The 21,679-nt window shown below is 29.5% G+C and overlaps 1 protein-coding gene across 1 annotated transcript in view; it reads left to right on the top strand.

The window, feature by feature from the left end:
- The window catches only part of LOC134722967 (uncharacterized), a 167,620-nt gene that overhangs the window by 37,236 nt on the left and 108,705 nt on the right, over positions 1–21,679 (top strand). The window contains exons 32-45 of the mRNA XM_063586601.1: positions 565–768; positions 2,789–2,818; positions 3,407–3,436; positions 3,723–3,753; positions 4,050–4,078; positions 4,977–5,213; positions 6,482–6,511; positions 7,025–7,054; positions 7,764–7,793; positions 8,510–8,539; positions 12,535–12,564; positions 16,485–16,682; positions 17,446–17,649; positions 20,759–20,788. Coding sequence (XP_063442671.1) covers positions 565–768; positions 2,789–2,818; positions 3,407–3,436; positions 3,723–3,753; positions 4,050–4,078; positions 4,977–5,213; positions 6,482–6,511; positions 7,025–7,054; positions 7,764–7,793; positions 8,510–8,539; positions 12,535–12,564; positions 16,485–16,682; positions 17,446–17,649; positions 20,759–20,788 — 1,143 coding nt within the window. The remainder of the gene's footprint in view (positions 1–564; positions 769–2,788; positions 2,819–3,406; positions 3,437–3,722; positions 3,754–4,049; positions 4,079–4,976; positions 5,214–6,481; positions 6,512–7,024; positions 7,055–7,763; positions 7,794–8,509; positions 8,540–12,534; positions 12,565–16,484; positions 16,683–17,445; positions 17,650–20,758; positions 20,789–21,679) is intronic.

Raw genomic sequence — 21,679 nt, 5'->3', positions numbered from 1 at the left:
GGGAAACAACTTTAAATCATTTAATAAATAATCTTATTATCGGAAAAAATCACCTTGAATAATTTCGGTGAAATTTTAGGTAAATATGTATACCTACATTGTGAATAATGTACTTGCATAATCCAGACCCGATCTCCAGTTATATCTGTTGGATTGTTTTCAAATAAACCATGCAAGAAATAAACCAGGGATTGAAGTCATAAAACTTTGCTCAGTGCTCGGAGCACAAAAAACATGCTCGAAACATTAAATCCAGCATTTTGATTGGTTGATAATGGAGTATGAGTACAAAAAACTAACTCGAAAGTGTTATGACCGCAAGGCCAGATCATCATCTGGTGATCGAGTCGAGCTATTTCGAACCTTATTTTCTTGTGGATGAAAACTAAAAAAAAATGTATATACTTAAAAAAAAAAAAAAGAAAACTTGTTTTGAATAAAAATATGTGTCAATACAAAGAGTGTACTAACTATTTTGCATACAATCAGTGATATGATGATTGGCGCAGACAGATTGAAGATTAAAGAACAATGTATATACTCTTGATATTGATATCTTTCCAGGTCATCGACTAAAGAATATAGTTGTTACAGTTGGACTTAATCTTCATAAGATGAAACATTGCAGTAATTTTAAAGGACCTGGTAAAAATGGACAAGTCATAGTGTTAACATGCAAGACTCCAATCTCAGGTCGCTATGTGAAAATTTTGAGAAGCGGAAAAGGTATTCTCAGTTTGGCAGAAGTTAAAGTGATTGGCCATACAGGTAAACATTTAAAGATTTTAAATTTCTTTCTGTTATTTTTTTACTTAAATCAGTTTTATTGATAAAGGAAAACAGAAAATCGTTCATTTTGCTGCTTTAACTAGTCTCATAGAGTTTAAAGATTATAAATTTCCAAGAAAATAAAAAATATGTTCTTATTGAGTTCAAATGAACTAAAAATAAATGATCTCATGTTTTTATCAAAATAATCTTGTTTTAACACCAATTTGTTTAATTTTAATTATCTGGTATTTTTGCATGCATGATTTATATATGGTAATAGTATCGAAAGTACTATGGTAACATGATATTGACAGATCCAAATGTATGTAAAACCATTGCTTTTATATTTTAGGGAAATCAGTAATTCCTGCAAAACCTAAAGGTAAAAACTAATTTCTATCATAGAATCAACGTACTGCTATTATTACTATTATTCTGTTTGGAAAAATACAATGTTGTGCACACATTTAAATATTATATAGAGCAAAAAGAAATAAATATAAAAAAATTAGAATATTTGCACTTTCATTTCGGGAGAAAAGTAAAGCATGCAAAACCAAAAGGTAAGACGTTATTTTTAAGTTGAATCAACTTTTGTACATTAATGCTTTTTTGTATTGAAAGTAACTATATTCTACACGAGTTTAAAAATACATAACACAAACAGACATAAATATATTATGCATAAAAAGTCAGAACTAGCAATAAAGAAGACTGAAATGCATATTGGTAATGAGAAATATATTCAATACTTAAATAAAGAAACATAGTATTAACAAATCATTGCTCTTATATTTTAGGGAAAAATGTAATTGCTGCAAAACCAAAAGGTAAGATATTATACAAATACAGCCTTTGTATGAGGTCGATACAAGGATATATTGACCTGAAAGAAGTATATTGACTGAGGACGAAGTCCGAGGTCGATATACTTCTTTGGGTCGATATATCCTGTATTGACCTCATACAAAGGCTATATTTGTTATATTATTAATTTCCGACCATATTTGTATCAAAATCGTCATTTAGGATTATTGGATTTTATAGATATTACATTGTCTCCTTGACAGTAACAACATATTAGTTGTTATTTCATTTACTTTTTTTTTTTACACCTTATGTGTTTAAAGATTTTTTGTTAAATAATCGATGACAGATAACATGTGTTATAAAACGTTAAACAATATCTTGAAATTCATTACATGACGTCACAAAGTATATTGGTTTTTAGATATTCTAAAAATAACCGTGCGATATGCTTTTTGCCGGTCAATATGCTTTTTGCTATCCGCCGTTTTCTCTCTACCTTAGAAAATATAGTTTAACATGTGACTGTCTCTAAACGAATCAAATTTGTTAAAATATACGAATAAATAATATTAGTTTATATTTTGAATCACCTAACTGCTTGTATCACCGTTATTCTGTATTGAAAAGTACGATATTGGTCACTTGCTAAAAAATTAAAGAAAAATGATTCACACAAACTGAAATAAATATATAACACATACAAATACAGAATTAACAACAAAGAAGACTGAAATGCACATTGGTAATAAAAAAATCCCTATATTTACCAAATGCATTAATTCTTAATAAGTAAATTTAATTTGTTTACTTTCAAGAATTATGAAAATCTTGAACCAATGCATTTCTAAAAGATGTACATCCATCAACAAAAAATAACATTAAGAAATTAATTGTCTGTCTCTCACCGATCCAACCAAGTTTGCTTAACTAAACTTTTTATTGATAGGCTTGTTTTTACCTTTCATACGTTATTGTTTTATTTACAAGGTATAAAATTGTTTCTCGCTTTTAAATACTTATTTATCACAAAAAGGGTAATAAAGACAACAATATCAACTAAATTGCATGTGTCTATAAAAAAAATATGTTTTAATGCCAATCTGTGTGGTTTTATTTATCTGCTTATTTTTGCATGAACAATTTAAATATGGAAACATGATATTGATACATCTGCATTCACGTAAAATCATTGCTCTTATATTATTAGGGAAAAAAGTAATTCCTGCAAAACCAAAAGGTAAGATACTAGTTTTCAGAACGAATCACCTAACTGCTAGTTTTACAGTTATTCTGTATAGAAAAATTCAATATTGGTCACATGCTGAAAAATTGAAGAAAGCAAGAAGACAGCAATATGAACCACTAGAATCACGTGTTTTTTTAGAGGCCAGCTAACTTTACAGAGGTGTTTTTTTTATAAGTAGTCATTTGTTTAGTTTTTAAAAGAGAAATACAGAATCAAAATACTTTTCATATATAAATAAATTTTACGCTGTAAAACAGCAATCGCTGATCTGTAAGGAACATAAATGTTAATGCAATATTATCTTTGCTCTTGTATTTTAGTAAAAAAAAGTAATTCCTTCGTCTTTCAGCAAGTAAAAAAGACAATACTTAATAATAAGTACTGAAAAATATGAAATGACAAATGTGTAACAGTTCGGAGGTAAAAACAAATGGCCTCATGTTTTTATCAAAATAGTCTTATTTTAACATCAATCTGTTTAGCTTTAATTATCTACCAATTTTGCACGCTTAATCTAAATATGGAAACATGGTATTGACAAATCTGCATGCACGTAAAATCATTGGTCAATAATTTCAGGAAAAAAAGTAATTCCGGCAAAACCAAAAGGTAAGATACAAGTTTCTATCAGAAAATAATCAACTAATGGCTTGAATAACCGCTACTCTGTATTAACAAATACAATATTATTCACAAGTTAAGAAATTAAAAAGAGAAAGAAGAATAAACAATGACAACAATATCAACATAATTGCATGTTTTTGTTAAAAAAATATGTTTTAATGCAAATCTGTGTAGTTTTAATTATTTACCAATTTTGCACGCTAAATCTAAATATGGAAACATGATATTAACAAAACTGCATGCACGTAAAATCATTAGTTAATAATTTCAGGAAAAAAAGTAATTCCGGCAAAACCAAAAGGTAAGCTACTAGTTCCTATCATAGGATCAATTTATGTCTATAATTACCGTTATTCTGAACTAACAAATACACTATTGTTCACAAGAACAGGTCAAGAAATTAAAAAGAGAAAAAAGAATTAACAATGAAAACAATATCAAAAAAGTTGTATGTTTTTATGTAAAAGAACATGTTTTAATGACGATCTGTGTAGTTTTAAGTATCTTCTTATTTTTCAACGAACAATTCAAATATGTTAACATATCAATATATTGACAAATCTGCAAGTACGTAAAATCGTTGCTCTTATATTTGCGGGAAAAAAGTAATTCCTGCAAAACCAAAAGGTAAGATACTAATTTCCTTTATCAATTATCTAAATGCTAGTATAACCGCTATTCTGTATTAAAAAATACAATATCGGTCAATTTTAGAAAATTTTTATATGAAACACTAGAAACACTTGTTTTTTTTTAGAGGCAAGCTAAATTTACTGAGATTTTTTTTTAACAAGAAGTCATTATTTTTTGTTTTAAAAGAAATTATAGAATCAGAAGAGGTTTAATATACCAATTTATATCACGCTATAAAAAATGTCGCATAGATATTAATTCCTTGTTTTTGTCTATCAAATGAATTGAAGGTCATAATACAAATTAAAAAGTCATAAATTCATTTGTAATAATAGGTATACATTTTGAAAAATGATAAATATTACTCTTGCATTTAAGGGGGAAAAGAATTACTTGCAAAACCAAATGGAAGGTGTTAGCTACTATTACTAAATCATATTTTGTCTTTACAAAATAGATATCTTTACCAAATGTTTAAATGCAAAATGGAACCAATGCATTGCATTTTGTTCTTGTATCAATAACTGTAATATAAAAAAAAATATGTGGTATGATTCCCAATGAGACAACTCTCCACAAGAGACCAAAGTAACAAAGAAATTAACAACTATAGATCGGTCACCGTAGGGGCTTCAACAATGAACAAAGCCTATACAACATAGTAAGCTATAAAAAGCCCCGAAATGACAATGTAGATTAATTCAAAGTAGAAAACTAATTGCCCTTTTATTCATATAAAAAAAAATGAATGAAAAACAAGTATGCGGCGCATAAACTAACGACAACCACTAAATTACAGGCTCCTGACTTGGGAAAGACACATAAAAAATATGTTTTGTGCACCAATCTTTGATACGAGAGTTACATTTAATAAAAACCATCTGTTTTATAGGCCAAGAGTGTAGAATAAATCTGTTAGGAACTAATTATGGAGGAAGCATTAGTAAAACCAAATCGGGTAGAACATGTCAGGCCTGGGGATCGCAAACCCCACAAAAACATAAACTTAGTAAGAAATTGGCTGACCAGAAGAACTATTGTCGTAATCCAGATAATATGCCGCATGGTCCATGGTGCTATACAACTGATCTCAACAAAAGATGGGAGTATTGTGCTATACCTTATTGTGGTATGTATTACTTGGCTTTTTTTTATGCCCCTCCAACGATTGTAGAGGGACATTATGTTTTCTAGTCTGTGCGTCCGTCTGTCTGTTTGTTCGTCTGTCTGTTCGTCCGTTCCTCTCGCTTCAAGTTTAAGTCTTTGGTCAAGGTAGTTTATGATGAAGATGAAGTCCAATCGACTTGAAACTTAGTACACATGTTGTTTATGATATGATCTTTCTAATTTTAAAGCCACATAAGACTTTAGACCCCAGTTTCATGGTCCACTGAACATAGAAAATGAAAGTGCAAGTTTCAGATTAAAGTTTTTGGTCCAGGTAGTTTTTGATGAAGTTGAAGTCAAATCAAATTTAAACTTAGTGCACATGTTCCCTAAGGTATGATCTTTCTAATTTTAATGCCAAATTTGATTTTTTACCCAATTTCACGGCCCATTAAACATGGAAAATGATAGTGCGAGTGGGGAATCGGGTACTTTGGACACATTCTTGTTTTCAGCCTTGAATAAGTTAAAACCATTGACAAAAGCACACCCTAATAATATATAATTAGTATCGGACTGTGTTCAAGAATCATTTTAAAAGTTTATGGACAAAATAGGAATGTTGGTCCTCAATGCTCTTCAACTTTGTACTTCATTTGGCCTTCTTAACTTTTTTTATATGAGCGTCACTGGTGAGTCTTTTGTAGACGAAACGCGCGTCTAGCGTATATACAAAATTTAGTCCTGGTTTCTATGATGAGTTTCTTTAAAATAGAAAACAGAAGTAGGAACACATGTTTTCAGAGGCCAGCTAAAATTATTGAGTTTTTCTTTACAAGAAGTCATTTATTTAGTATTCAAACGATATCGCAGAATCAAAATAGGTTTGATTTAAAAATGTAAATCACGCTTTAAAAAAATGTTGCAGTAACACAATAGCGACTGTCATACAAGTGACAGGTTTAGCTAGCTATAAAACCAGGTTCAATACACCTTTTTCTACATTAGAAAATGCCTGTACCAAGTCAGGAATATGACAGTTGTTATCCATTCGTTTGATGTGTTTGGACTTTTGATTTTGCCTTTTGTTTTTGGATTTTCCTTTTTGAATTTTCCTCGGAGTTGAGTATTTTTGTGTTTTCACTTTTTCCTTGGTTTTTGTCCTAAAACTAATTAAAGGTAAAAATCTTAGTTTAGTCAAATTGCATGAAATTCAAAACAATCATCCATTTATTTGTAAATAGTTGAATTCATTTTGGAAAATTTAGAAATATTGCTTTTCAATTTCAGAGAAAAAAGTGACACCAGCAAAGCAAATAAGTAAGAAATTAGTTTTCATCATTGAATCAACTACTATTCATAAATATGATTCATTTGTTTAGTTTGTAATTAAAAAACAAGATAAAAAAAGGTTTGATATAAAAACATTAATCACGCTATAAAAAATGTTGCATAGATAGTAAATTCCTTGTTTTTTGGATATAAGAAGCTATGGTATGAGTGCCAATTAGACAACTCTCCTTCCAAGTAAAAAATTAATAAAAGTAAACCATTATAGGGCAAAGTACCGTCTTCAGCACGCAGACATAGCTCACGACGAACAGAAAGCTATAAAGAGACATAACATTACAAATGTTAAACCATTTAAACGGAAAACCAATGGTATAATCTTAAAAAAAGCAGAAACGAGAAATATTAAAAAAACAAATTGACAAACAAGTCTACATATGAACTGAATATGCAAGTTCACATTAAATCAAAAAGTAATTAATGTATTTGTAAATATTTGTATGCATTTTGAATAGTAAAAAAATTACTGCTTTTTTATTTTAGGGAAAAAAGTGAAACCTGCAAAACCAATAGGTAAGATATTAGTTTCTATCATTGAATCATCTATTGTTAATTACTATGATTTATTTGTTTGGTTTTGAATTAAATATCAAGATCAAAATTGGTTTCATATAAAAATTAATATTGCACAGATAGTTTATTTCTTGTGTTTTGTCTAACAAATGATTTGAATGTTAAATACAAGTAGAGTCATATTTCAAAAACTTAAAAAACATGCTATTTTTGTGATTATTTGCTTACATTTTGAAAAAGAAAAGTATTGCTCTCATATTTGAGGGAAAAAAAGTTGCTCCTTCAGAACCCAAAAGTAAGATACTAGTTTTTGTCATAAAAAAAAAATACTGTTATTATAACTGTCATCCTGTATTAAAAAAAAAAAACCCCAATACTAAGCAAGTGTTAAAAGAGAAAAAAAAAGACATAAAAAGACAGAACTTACAACACATGTTTTATTAAATTCTGGTTTAACTTTTTGAGTTCTTCGAAAAGGAAGTTCAGTTTAAAAAAAATTACAAAAAACATAGGTTTGATATAAACATGTATATCCTGCTATAAAAAATGTTGCATAGATACAATTTTCCTTGGTTTTATTCTAATAATTAATTGATGGTTATAATTTTAAAGTTGAGGTAGATTGCATGAAATTAAGAAAATCATCAATTTATTTGTAAATATTTGCATGCATTTTTAAAAATTTAGAAATATTGCTTTTCAATTTCAGAGAAAAAAGTAAAACCTGCAAAACCAATAGGTAAGATATTAGTTTCTATCAATGAATCATCTATTTTTCATTACTATGATTTATTTGTTCAGTTTTAAATTAAATATCAGGATCAAAATAGGTTTAATGTAAAAATTAATATTCCATAGATAGTTTTTTCTTTGTGTTTTGTCTAACAAATGATTTGAAAAGTAAATCCAAGTAAAGTCATATTTCATGATATTGAAAAACCATGATCTTTTTTGTGATTATTTGTTTCTGTTTTGAAAAAGAAAACTATAGCTCTTATATTTTCGGTGGAAAAGTAACTCCTTCAAACCCTAAAAGTAAGATACTAGTTTTTGTCATAAAAAAATAAATTACTGCTATTATTACTGTTATCATGTATTAAAAAAAAACCAATACTAAGCAAGCGTTTAAAGATATAAAAAGAGAAAAAAACAAAATACATAAAAAGACAAAACTTACAACACATGTTTTATTAAAATCTGGTTTAACTTTTTGAGTTCTTCAAAAAGGAAATTCAGATTTAAAAAAATACAAAAAACATAGGTTTGATATAAACATGTATATCACGCTATAAAAATGTTGCATAGATACAATTTTCCTTGGTTTTATTCTAATAATTAATTGATGGTTATAATTAAAGTTGAGGTAGATTGCATGAAATTAAGAAAATCATCAATTTATTTGTAAATATTTGCATGCATTTTTAAAAATTTAGAAATATTGCTTTTCCATTTCAGAGAAAAAAGTGAAACCTGCAAAACCAATAGGTAAGATATTAGTTTGTATCATTGAATCAACTATTTTTCATTACTATGATTTATTTGTTCAGTTTTAAATTAAATATCAGGATCAAAATAGGTTTAATATAAAAATTAATATTGCATAGATAAGTTTTTCTTTGTGTTTTGTCTAACAAATGATTTGAAAAGTAAATCCAAGTAGAGTCATATTTCATGATATTGAAAAACCATGATCTTTTTTGTGATTATTTGTTTCTGTTTTGAAAAAGAAAACTATAGCTCTTATATTTTCGGTGGAAAAGTAACTCCTTTAAACCCTAAAAGTAAGATACTAGTTTTTGTCATAAAAAAATAAATTACTGCTATTATTACTGTTATCGTGTATTAAAAAAAACAATACTAAGCAAGCGTTTAAAGATATAAAAAGAGAAAAAAACAAAATACATAAAAAGACAAAACTTACAACACATGTTTTATTAAAATCTGGTTTAACTTTTTGAGTTCTTCAAAAAGGAAATTCAGTTTAAATAAAATACAAAAAACATAGATAAGTTTTTCTTTGTGTTTTGTCTAACAAATGATTTGAAAAGTAAATCCAAGTAGAGTCATATTTCATGAAATTAAAAAAACATGATTTTTTTTAGATTATTTGTTTATGTTTTGAAAAGGAAAAGCATTGCTCTTATATTTTCGGAGGAAAAGTAACTCCTTCAAACCCTAAAAGTAAGATACTAGTTTTTGTCATAATTACTGCTATTATTACTGTTATCCTGTATTAAAAAAACAATACTAAGCAAGCGTTAAATGATAGAAAAAGAGAAGAAAAAAAAAAGACATAAAAAGACAAAACTTACAACACATGTTTTATTAAAATCTGGTTCAACTGTTTGAGTTCTTCGAACAGGAAGTCATTTGTTCAGTTTTAAAAAAAAATACAGAAAAAAATAGGTTTGATATAAAAATGTATATCAAGCTATAAAAAATGTTTCATAGATACAATTTTTCTTGTTTTTTTTTAATAATTATATGGAGGTTATAATTCAAGTTGAAGAAGATTGCATGAAATTCAAAAATCATCAAAAAAATTGATGCAGTCGTTAATATTTGTATGCAATTTGAAAAATTTAGCAATATTGCTTTCCCATTTCAGAGAAATAGTTTCTATCATTGAATCAACTAGTGTTCATTACTATTATGTTCAGTTTGTAATTATTAATGATAACACTGTAGTAGACAATCAAAAAGAATCTTGACGCAAACAAAATTATTTTCTGAGAAGCTTTACAGAAGACGAAAGAGTATAAAAGTTGTCAATCTATCAGGGGAAATACCATTTCAAACAACTAAATTAAATGATGATGAAAAAGATTCTTTTGAAGGTTACATTACTTTAAGTGATCTCACACTAGCATTGAAAAGGATGAAAAGTAATAAAAGCCCCGGTTCAGATGGCTTCACAGCAGAAAGTGATTTTGGATAGATATTGGAAAATTTGTTTTTATGTCAAAAAATGATGCATATGAAATAGGGAAATGTCCGTTACACAGAAGCAGTGAGTAATGACATGTATTCCAAAGGAAGGTAAATTAAGACATTTTTTTAGGTTTATGACCCCCTTCTGTAACCAGTTTTGTATACACTTTTTAAGTTTCAATAGTATCAGATATACAGATATAATGAAGAAAATAGACCGGCCATTTTGTACATAAACCAAGGGGAAACTTGATGTAAAGCATTATTATTTACTGTTTGGTTGCATTTAATAAAAAAAAAAAGAGGACCTTGTGACGAATAAACCAAGTTTTTTACAGAAAATCCACAGCTTTTAATACAGAGATTTTTCATATAAAACTTTAAACTTAAATTACTCACTTGCTTTTCTATGATGTGCTAGCATTTATTGTTAACAAAAAGTTGTAAACAACCTGTAAATTTCAAATCACCTCATGTCCAGTCACTAAATTCGAGCGCACCCTAAAAGGTGTACTTAATTTGGGCCATATTTATATTTGTTTTAAACCATTACTACATTGCTAAACTTGTTTACCAGTTGATCTCTTTGTTTGAACAAATGTATAACACATAAAAAGACAGAACTAGCAACAAAGAAGACTAAAATGCGTATTAATAAGGAAAAACATATCTTTACCAATTTGCTTAATTCATAACAAGCAAATTTAATTTATTTAGTTTCAAGAATTATGGGAATCCTGAAGAAATGTATTTTTGATAGATGTTCATCCATCAATGATAAGGAAAAATTAAGGAATCAGACGTTCTGTCTGTTATCCGATCATGTTTGGTTAACTCAACTTTTTGTATCGATGGGTCTATTTTCACCTTTGATATGTAATTATGGTATTCAAATGCGAGCCAATATTTTGATGTCTTTGATGGGTCAAAAAATGACAATGTAGATTTTGTCTATTTGCTTCTTGTTACCATTTTTCTCAATTTTACTATTCAAATAACTATGGTCAACAGTTTCCTTATTAGTGGGTTTTTCATTGATTACATAGGCAAATCAGATCTGTCTGAAGATGGGGAAAAAAAAGATGCATCCGCATGTGTTGAGAAATAAAATAATCATGTCATCATAAGTTTAAATTCGATACAAGTATTGTTTTATTAGAAGGCTTGCGTATGATTCAAATCAACACCTCTCATCAATTCAATACTTTTCAAAAAAAGGGTACACTTTAACTATAACGTTGAAAGTTTACAATTGACTTTGGAATATGTTGATTTGAAATATAACATCCAGTATTTAGACAATGAATAACAAATTCTCAGTTCATGTTTTTTTTTTATTTCAGTAACTTATGTAAAATCTAAAAAAAAAAAATGGAAATCGTTTGTTTTTTTTTGTAAAAATGTGCCTTTTCCATGTTTTAAAATACGTAATTATCACATTAAGCATAACACAACAATATCTACATAATTGCATGAATTTATACACCAAAACTCATGTGTTTACCCCAATCCGTATGAAGGTTTTAGTATCTGCTAAATTTTTGCTCGGACAATTTAAATACGAAAACAAGATATAGACAGTTCTGCATGGACGTGAAATCTTTGTTCTTATATTTTAGGGAAAAAAGTAATTCCTGCAAAACCAAAAGGTAAGAAACTAGTTTCTAACAACACATGTTTAAATAGAGACCAGGTTACATTATTGAATCTTTTGAACAAGTGGTCAATTGCTAAGTTTAAAAAAAATTATAGAATCAAAATAGGTTTGATTTTAAAAAGTTTATCATGCAATAACAAAATTTTGCATAGATAGTAAATCCCTTGTTTTTGTCCTTAAAAATAAATTGAAGGTTATAATAAAAGTTGAGTCAGATTGCATGAAATTTTAAAAAATATTATTAATGATAACATTGAAGTAGAAAATCAAAAAGAAATCTTGACGCAAACAAAATTAATGAGAAGCTTTACAGAAAACAAGAGAGAATAAAAAAAAGTCAATCTATCAGGGGAAATACCATTTCAAACACATAAATTAAATGATAATGAAAAAGATTCTTTAGAAGTGATATTACCTTACTTGATCTAACACAAGCATTGAAAAGGATGAAAAAAAGTAAAAGCCCCGGTTCAGATGGCTTTCCAACAGAAAGTGTTTTGGATAGATATTGGAAATTTTGTCTTCAGGTCAATGAATGATGCATACGAAGTAGAGTAATGTCCGTCAAACAGAAGCAGGGAGTAATCACATGTGTTCCAAAGGAAGGTGAATCAAGAAGAGGCTGGCTAAAGTTATTGTGTTTTCTTGACAAGAAGTCATTTATTAAGTTTTAAAAAGATATCACAGAATCAAAATAGGTTTGATATAAAAATGTATATCACGCTATAAAAATGTTCCAAAGATACAATTTTCGATGGTTTTTTTCTAAAAATTAATAGAAGGTTATAATTCACATTGAGTCAGATTGCATAAAATTAATAAAAATCATCAATTTATTTGTAAATATTTGTATGCAATTTGAAAATTTTGCGATATTGCTTTCTCATTTCAGATAAAAATGTAAAACCTGCAAAACCAATAAGTAAGTTATTAGTTTATATCATTGAATCAACTATTCTTCATTACTTTAATTTATTTTATCCGTTTTTGATTATAAATGATAACAGTGTAGTAGAAAATCAAAAAGAAATCTTGATGCAAACAAAATTATTTTATGAAGAGCTTTACCGAAGACAAAAGAGTATAAAAGATGTTAATCCTCAGGGGAAAAATACCATTTCAAACACCTAAATTAAATGATAATGAAAAAGAGTCTTTAGAAGGTTATATTACCTTTAGTGATCTAACATTAGCATTGAAAAGGATAAAAACTACAAAAATCTCTGGTTCAGATGGCTTCACAGAAGAAAGTGCTTTTGGATTGATCTTGTAAAATTTGTCTGCAGGTCAAAAAATGAGCATATCAAACAGGGGAAATGCCCCCTTCTGTAACCATTTTTGTACATTTTTTAGCTGACCTGTCCAGAAGGGCCAAGTGAGCTTTTCTCATCACTTGGCGGTCGTCGTCCGTCGTCGTCGTCTGTCGTCGTTAACTTTTACAAAAATCTTCTCCTCTGAAACTACTGTGCCAAATTTAACCAAACTTGGCCACAATCATCATTGGGGAATCTAGTTTAAAAAATGTGTCCAACGACCCAGCCAACCATCCAAGATGACCGCCATGGCCTAAAATAGAACATAGGGGTAAAGTGCAGTTTTTGGCTTATAACTCAAAAACCAAAGCATTTAGAGCAAATCTGTTATTCAGGTCAAAATATATCTGCCCTGAAATTTTCAGATGTATCGGACAACCAGTTGTTAGGTTGCTGCCACTGAATTGGTAATTTTAAGGAAATTTTGCTGTTTTTGTTTAATATCTTGAATATTATTATAGATAGAGATTAACTGTAAACAGCAATAATGTTCAGCAAAAAAAGATTTACAAATAAGTCAGCATCAGTGAAATGGTCAGTTGACCCCTTTAGGAGTTATTGCCCTTTATAGTCAATTTTTAACCATTTTTCGTAGATCTTAGTAATCTTTTAGAAAATCTTCTCCTCTAAAACTACAGGGCCAAATTTAACAAAACTTGGCCACAATCATCATTTGGGTATCTAGTCTGAAAAATGTGTCCGATGACCCGGTCAACCATCCAAGATGGCCGCCATGGCTTAAAATAGAATATAGGGGTAAAGTGCAGTTTTGGCTTATAACTCAAAAACCAAAGCATTTAGAGCAAATCTGACATGGGGTAAAATTGTTATTCAGGTCAAGATCTATATGCTCTAAATTTTCCAGATGAATCAGACAACCCGTTGTTAGGTTGCTGCCCTTGAATTGGTAATTTTAAGGAAATTTTGCTGTTTTTGGTTAATATCTTGAATATTATTATAGATAGAGATAAACTGTAAACAGCAATATTGTTCAGCTGAGTTAGATTTACAAATAAGTCAATTGACCAAAATGGTCAATTGACCTCCTAAGGAGTTATTGCCCTTCATAGTCAAATTTTAACAATTTTCATAAAATTTGTAAATTTTCACCATCATTTTCTACTGAAACTAACTGGACCAAGTTCATTATAGATACAGATTAAAATAAGTCACATGACCAAAATGGTCAATTGACCCCTTAAGGAGTTATTGCCTTTTATAGTCAATTTTTAACAATTTTATAAACTTTGTAAATTTTTACTAACAATTTCCTTTGAAACTACTGGGCCAATCATTATAGATGGGGATATTTGTACGCATCAAGAATGTTCAGTAAAGTAAGAATGTAGAGGAATTGATAATAACTTCTGAGTAGTATATACCTCACACCACCACTACATTATTGGCTGCCTTGAACACAATTGGAATATTATGGACCCTTTTATTAATTGCAGAATTGTTTTCAAAATGAGATATTCGAATATCAACAGTAATAAAATTTTTATTCAAATAGCTGTCTAGAGATTTTTTATCAGATTTTTCACGTTTGCACCTAATTTTAGAGTAGGCAGACAAAGCGTCTGAAGTGACCCGACGACACTGTGTCCAATCTATTATAAATGGAGGACGACATTTCGGTCCTTTCAGACAATTTTGACCTCATGGTCTTCGACGATAATCAGGGCTTCTCCATGACAGTCTTGAACATTAAAGCTCAACATTTTTTACTATAACGTCATTTTTAGGGGATCATTTATAAGTGACACTTAGTGGGAGTATTATTAATAAAGATACTTGTATAAAAGTAGTTATCACTGGAATCAAAAGTTTCTCTAGTTCATGAAAATTAAGTGTCCTTTTGATATTCTAAAAAAGTTTTTTATATAGAAAAAAATCAGAAAATTAATGCCTAATCTGACATAAAAAACCTGAAATCAGTCTATGTGCATATTCATGTAGGCATGATACAGGCACATTTACATTATCAAAACTGTATGAATTTCATAGATTTAAACCTGGTTTTTCAAAAAATTCTTGCTTCAGGGTACGTTCGCCTGCCTAGATAAAGCCACAGTGTTGTCTCCCCTTACAACATGTATATCTAATTTTTAATAAAATTTTAATCATTCAACCTATTTTAATTGAAGCTAAGTAAGGTGGTACCCCGCACTATATCCCAAAAAAACCGGTCGTTTATTTTTTCTTAACTTTGTTTCATTGATAAACAAGGCCAACCTAAACTTTCTGTAAAAAAAATAAAAGATTTTAACCTTAGGTTTAAAAGATTTGGCAAATCAAATAATGCATCTTTTACATGCTAATATCGGCCATATTTGGAAGTTTCAGAAATATGGGTAAAATATGTTATTTAAAATACAATTGATCTTAAATTGACAATTTCAGAGTTAATAATGATAACTGAGGCGAATATTATAAAATGATACCCTTTTCTTGTAAGTCTTTTATTCCGGATTTAAATTTTTGCCCGAACTTTAATAGGGGGTATCAGAATCAGCCCCAAAAAGTGAATGCTGTGCTTCTAGTATTTGAGTTTTTTTTTTTAAACTAAGCATTTAGAGTGCTGTACAAGTCGGTTGTTCTTGCAAAATTTAAAAAAAAATTAACCGTTTAATTTTTGGTATTTAATAATCCTTGTACTTTTGATAACTATTGAATACGCCGTACCCTTAAATTGGTTCATTAAATGAGAGCAAAATCTATTCAAAAAGTACATAATGGCCATTTTTGTTCGTCTTTTGAACTAGGCCTAAGATATTTGGCATGCAGATATATCATCATAATACCAAAAATGGATTAAATTTTAATTGTGTCATTTCCATGGTTTTTTTTATTTGGTTTTCACATATAGGGTAAAAACGACAATAATGTCAACATAATTGCATGTTTCTTATTAATATAAATTCAATAATTCGTTACACAGTTGATGAATATAACGTCAAAGTACCCCAAATCTGAAATAACATTTTTAATTGATTAGTTATGGTGAAACAAAAACAGAGGAGAAAGATATCAAAGGGTCACAAAAATTGACAAGATCATAGCAAAATAATAAAACAATTAAAAGACAAACAGCATAAAAAAAAACAGTTAAAGTCTAAACTGAGTAAGACGAACCCAGCAAATAAATGTTGGGATAGCAGGCGTCCGAATGGTAGACATATCCTGCACCCCATGCGGCAACCGTTGGGCTGCTCATTTCAGTGCAAAACCGGTGATAAGGCTAATCCTGGTAGGTCACATACTGTAAAAGGAGGACGGGGTATGGTTATGACAAGCCAAACATATCAATCATCATTTGTAAATTAGATAGTTCATGACAATTCCCTAAATCTTGGTGGCGGTCGAAGACTTTACAAAGGGGTGAATTACACATCACTAATTGATCTTTTTGTTGTATAGTTTTATTGTGAGCAGCAACCTTCTATCGAAGAAATACAAATTCTGGAATATTTAATCAACTGGAGCATATATGCATATGCTGACTTTTTTATGTATTAATTTCCTACAGGAACTAACTATGCCCTTCAAGGAAAAGCATCACAGAGTTCAACACATAGTTCAAGATTTGCTGCTTCAAAGGCAATAGATGGAGAGGAAAACACGTTTACACACACAAAGTGGCAATATTATCCATATTGGAGTGTTGATTTGGGGAAAACTGTCAGCGTAGAGCAGATAAAAATTACCAACAGAAAAAACTGCTGTGGTAGGGAGTCAGAAGAAAAGTACATTCAAAATGAATAAGCGTGTGTTAGAAGAGTGTGAACTTTTAATTTTTAAATAATGCACTTTAATAGACACGTTTATATGATAATATGTTAATCATAAAACTATCAACAAAATTAATTTAAATTAAGTAATGTTCTAATATCTTTAGATTTTTTTTTTATGTCATGTAATAAGTAATCTGCTCATAAAAAAACACTTTTAAACTGTTTTAAATTTTAGGATATATATGATTAAATACAATACTGTCTTGGAAGAAAAAAAAAACACATATAAGTCACATTTAATAAAAGAACGATCTGATTTGTGTTTGAGGTCACTCTGTCTAATATCAAGAAAAACAAGAAACTAAAAAGGAATGTAATTTTAAAAATGGTTTCATTATCTTGTATATGAAATTTAAACCTTTCTGTAATCTTGGGCCATACAGATGAAGTGAATAAAGAGGATGATACCTGTTGATTCCTTCTGGTCACTTGATCGACTCAGTTAAACTCAGGCATTCTAAGAAGTGATTTTGTTAAAACGATATGACAGTCTTAAATCAAAATTAATATAGAGGAGGGGTATTAAAACTTACTATCTAACAGTTCATTAGATACTGGAATGTATGTGTCCTGAATATGCCTGAAATAATTTCGAACAGATGTTAAATGGCTCACAAGAAATCAATCAATGATGATTTAAATTAAGGCTTTTTATAAAGAACAATGTATATACACTGCATATGGATATCTTTTTAGGCAAACGGCTGCAGAATATAGAGGTTACCGTTGGACAAAATCGTCATAAGATGAAACATTGTAGTAATTTTAAAGGACCTGGTAAAAATGGACAACTCGTAGTGTTATCATGCAAGACTCCAATCTCAGGCCGCTATGTGAAAATTTTGAAACGCGTAAAGGGAATTCTCAGTTTGGCAGAAGTTCAAGTGATAGGCCATACAGGTAATCATTTTAAGATTTATATAACAATCTATCTGGTTGTATGTTTGTACTGACATCTGTTTTATTAATTAAGGGAAAACAGAAAATCCGCTGATTTTAATTTATAAGAAAATTCAGAATTTGTTATTAAATTGTTGAATTGAAATGATCTAAAAAGTTACCAAACGTACCAAAGTTATAATTTAAGACGCCAGACGTGCGTTTCGTCTCAACAAGACTAGCCAGTGACGCTCAGATCAAAAACGTTATAAAGCCAAAAGAGTACAAAGAGCAATGAGGAACAAAAGACTGCTTTATCTTTAAATAGTTTTATTTAAGAAGGAGTATTTTTTTTCAAGTTTTGACTGGCTCCTATATTTCAATGAAAAGAAAAGAATTAACAATCACCCAGAAAAGTTAAACAGCAATCGTAGGTCTGTAAGGGGCATATATATAAATGCATTAAAACTTTTGAAAAATACAACAGATGGCATTAAATAACATATAGGTAGTCTTTCTGTATTTTATTCCTTTTGGTTATGACATCTTTTCTGCAGGATTTTTAACTTTTACATCAATGAGAGCAATGTTTAGAGTAACTCCCAATCATTTGCAAGGAACTATATTTTCATCAAAGGACATAAACATTAACAACTATAGCGTCCGTTCAACAATAAGAAGAAAAACCACAAAACCGAATAGTAAACTATGAAAGGTCAAGAAATGACAAATGAAAAACAATTTGTGCCGGCGTCATCAATGACGTACAGACCGGCGTGCAACAAACGTACACAGAAAATTGACAAAGTCGATATGCATTAGTTACACGTCAGAGGAACGATAAGCAATCGTTAAACGCGCTTAAAATAAGTTTAAAGTACTTCGAAATATGCTTGGTGAAAGCTACAACTTGAGGAAAGCGTGTGTCTAGCGTATACCTGTAAGCTACACGCACGTTTTAATTCATCTAAAACGTATGCGGGTGTGTTTGTAACACCCCATAATTGAACGTACAATCCACGACCGGGACGCGTCTCAAATTGGTCAAGATGCTTATTAGTTTCTCCATAGGCCGTTATGGTATCATTTTCTTCTGTTGCTCAGTCGATATCGTTAACTTGGATATGTGTGATGGCTCGTTTCGAAGCTGATACATTTTGACATATGTGGTTAAATTTTCGGGGTACGAAGTGAGATTACTTTTTTTAGTAAATTGACGAACCCCGAGTAACCTTTTGTGATGCGACTCCTTATGGTAAGGAAACCAATTTTTAACACAATAAGTTCTTTACAAAGGAGTAGGTCCGGTAAGGACCGATTTTGGCCTCAAATTTCAGTTTCATCTGACGAAAGATTTTGACCAGTTTTAAACACTTAAGTGTCTATTTCATTTGATTCAATTATTTTTGTGAAAGATTTATCTAGTTATATAAAACGACCCGACTCAAGCTAAAATATTAAAATCTACCAAATATGCGAAAAAATGTCACTTCTCAGATGGTTTTATTAGAAAACGAAAGTGGCCGCATCCGTGTTCATCCTCAATCTTTATATATGTTATGTATTATCATCAATTACAACTTTCATTTTAATATTTTGGATGAACACGAATGCGGCCACTTTCGTTTTACAAAGAAACCGTCTAAAATTTTACTAAAATGCTTGAATTTTGATGATTTCAGTAATTTAGCATGACTTAATGGTGCTAGTACTCAATATCTGTGCATTGTATTGCCAAAAACAGCCAATATTTATGTAGCAAAACCATTCTACTGTCCAATAAATAACTAAAAGTTTACATTTTAAGAAATTTGTAAAACTGCTATATTTTTGGGCCAGAAAGGGCTCTTACCGGACCTACCCCTTTAATACTTTGAACACATTTAATAGCTCCAAAAATTTTACACATTTATTCTGTGTTCCCCTTCTTCAAAAATTAACTCAAATCGTTACGCTCAGTCACTTGTTTATCATAGACAAGTGTCAAATATCACTACACAGGGATTTTTTTGTTTACACGTGACTTTTGAGTTCCTTTTAAAGCGCATTAGGGATATTGTCCCAAATACGTAAATGAAACTTTTTCCCTTCGTAGCGTGCAATCCATCTACGTTAGGCAAACGACAGACACGCACCAACATACCTTTGAAAGACGCTTAGGTATGCTTCTCGTACTCCCAAAACAATGCACACGTTAAAATTTAATTGACAGATTGAATGCATCCACAATTACTAGCGAATTTTCATTAGAAATTTTGGATCACTTTGATTAATCAAATTAATTTAGAGTTCAAACAAATATGGAAACAAGTCAATGTTGATAGTATGTTTGAATGTGTTTGACAGTGTTTTCTTACTTAGACTTCTTCTTTTGAGTTCTATGTTTAACTGTTGTGCACAGTAACAGACAACCTGTACCAAACACTGAAAATAGCATTGTATTTTCTAAGGATGCTAACGGTTTCGTATAAAAAAAAATGGTGGTTATTCCCCGACTTAAAATAACCATGGATGGAAATCCCTTTTAATTTACATAATTGGTGATATGAATCATGTTTTTGTATTTGTTTGTAAAAACTAGTAAATAGTTTCATTTAGAATAGGTTGAAGGATTAAATTTAGATTAAAAATTAGAATAAATATACATCACGAAGGGGAAACAAAACTATAAAAATGCGGTTTTTTTGGGAAGTTTTTTTTAAAGTCATTCTTGCAAAACCAAGAGGTACGATACTAGTTTCTATCATAGGATCAACTTACTGCTATTATTCTGTATTAAAAAATACAATATTGGTATCGCGTTGAAAAATTTTAAGAATGAAATAAATTTGAACCACATAAAAAGACAGAACTAGCAACACATGTTTTAGAGGCCAGACAACATTATCGATTTTTTTTTACCAAGTAGTCATTTGTTTAGTTTTCAAAAGAAATTATATAATAAAAATAGTTTGCTAAAGACATGTATATCCCGCTCTAAAAATGGTGCATAGAAAGTAAATTCCATGTTATTGTCTACATTTGAATTGAAGGTTATTACCCAAGTTGAGTCAGACTGCATGAAATAAAATATTTGTAATTATTTGTATACATTTTGAAAAATAAAGAGAATTATTGCATTATATTTTAGGGAAAAAAGTAAAAACTGCAAAACCAAAAGGTATGATATTATACTCTATCATCGAATCAACTTTTGTTTATAACCACTATTTTGTATTCAAACAAATATATTGTGCATGAGATAAAAAATTGAAGTAAGCAAAAAGAAATAAATATATAATACATAAAAACACAAGAACAAGCAACAAAAAAGACTTAAATGCATATTGATAAGAAAACACATATCTTTACCAAATGCCTTAATTTAAAACAAGCAAATTTAATTCATTTAGTTTCAAGAATTATGGCAATCCTGAAAAAATGTATTTTTGATAGATGTACATCCATAAATGATAAGGAAAAATTAAGAAATCAGACGTTCTGTTTGTTACATATCCGATCATGTTTGGTTAACTAAACTTTTTTTATCGATGGGTCGGTTTTAACCTTTGATATGTAATTATGGTATTTAAATTCGAGCCAATATTTTGATGTCTTTGACTGGTCAATAAATGACAATGTAGATTGTGCCTATTTGCTTCTTGTAACCATTTTTTCTCTCAATTTTACTATTTAAATAACTATGGTCAACAGTTCCCTTATTAGTTGGTTTTTATTTGATTACATACTAGGCAAATCAGTTCTGTCTGAAGATGGAAAATAGAAGATACATCTGCATGTGTTAAGAAATAAAATGATAATGACATCATTAGATAAAATTCGATACAAGTCTTGTTTCATTAGAAGGCTTGCGTGTGATTCAAATTAACACTTCTCATCAATTTTATACTTAACGGATCAAGGGATCACTTTTACCTATAACGTTGAAAGTTTAAACAATTTACTTTGGAATATAATATCCAGTATTTAGACAATGAATAACAAATCTCAGTTCATGTCTTTTTTCATTTCAGTAACTTATGAAAAATCTATGTAAAAAAAATATAAATCG

The sequence above is a fragment of the Mytilus trossulus genome, chromosome 6 (genome assembly GCF_036588685.1).
Source record: "Mytilus trossulus isolate FHL-02 chromosome 6, PNRI_Mtr1.1.1.hap1, whole genome shotgun sequence".
Taxonomy (NCBI): domain Eukaryota; kingdom Metazoa; phylum Mollusca; class Bivalvia; order Mytilida; family Mytilidae; genus Mytilus; species Mytilus trossulus.
The sequence above is the reverse complement of the archived record's forward strand: the minus strand, read 5'-3'. Positions and strand labels throughout refer to the sequence as shown.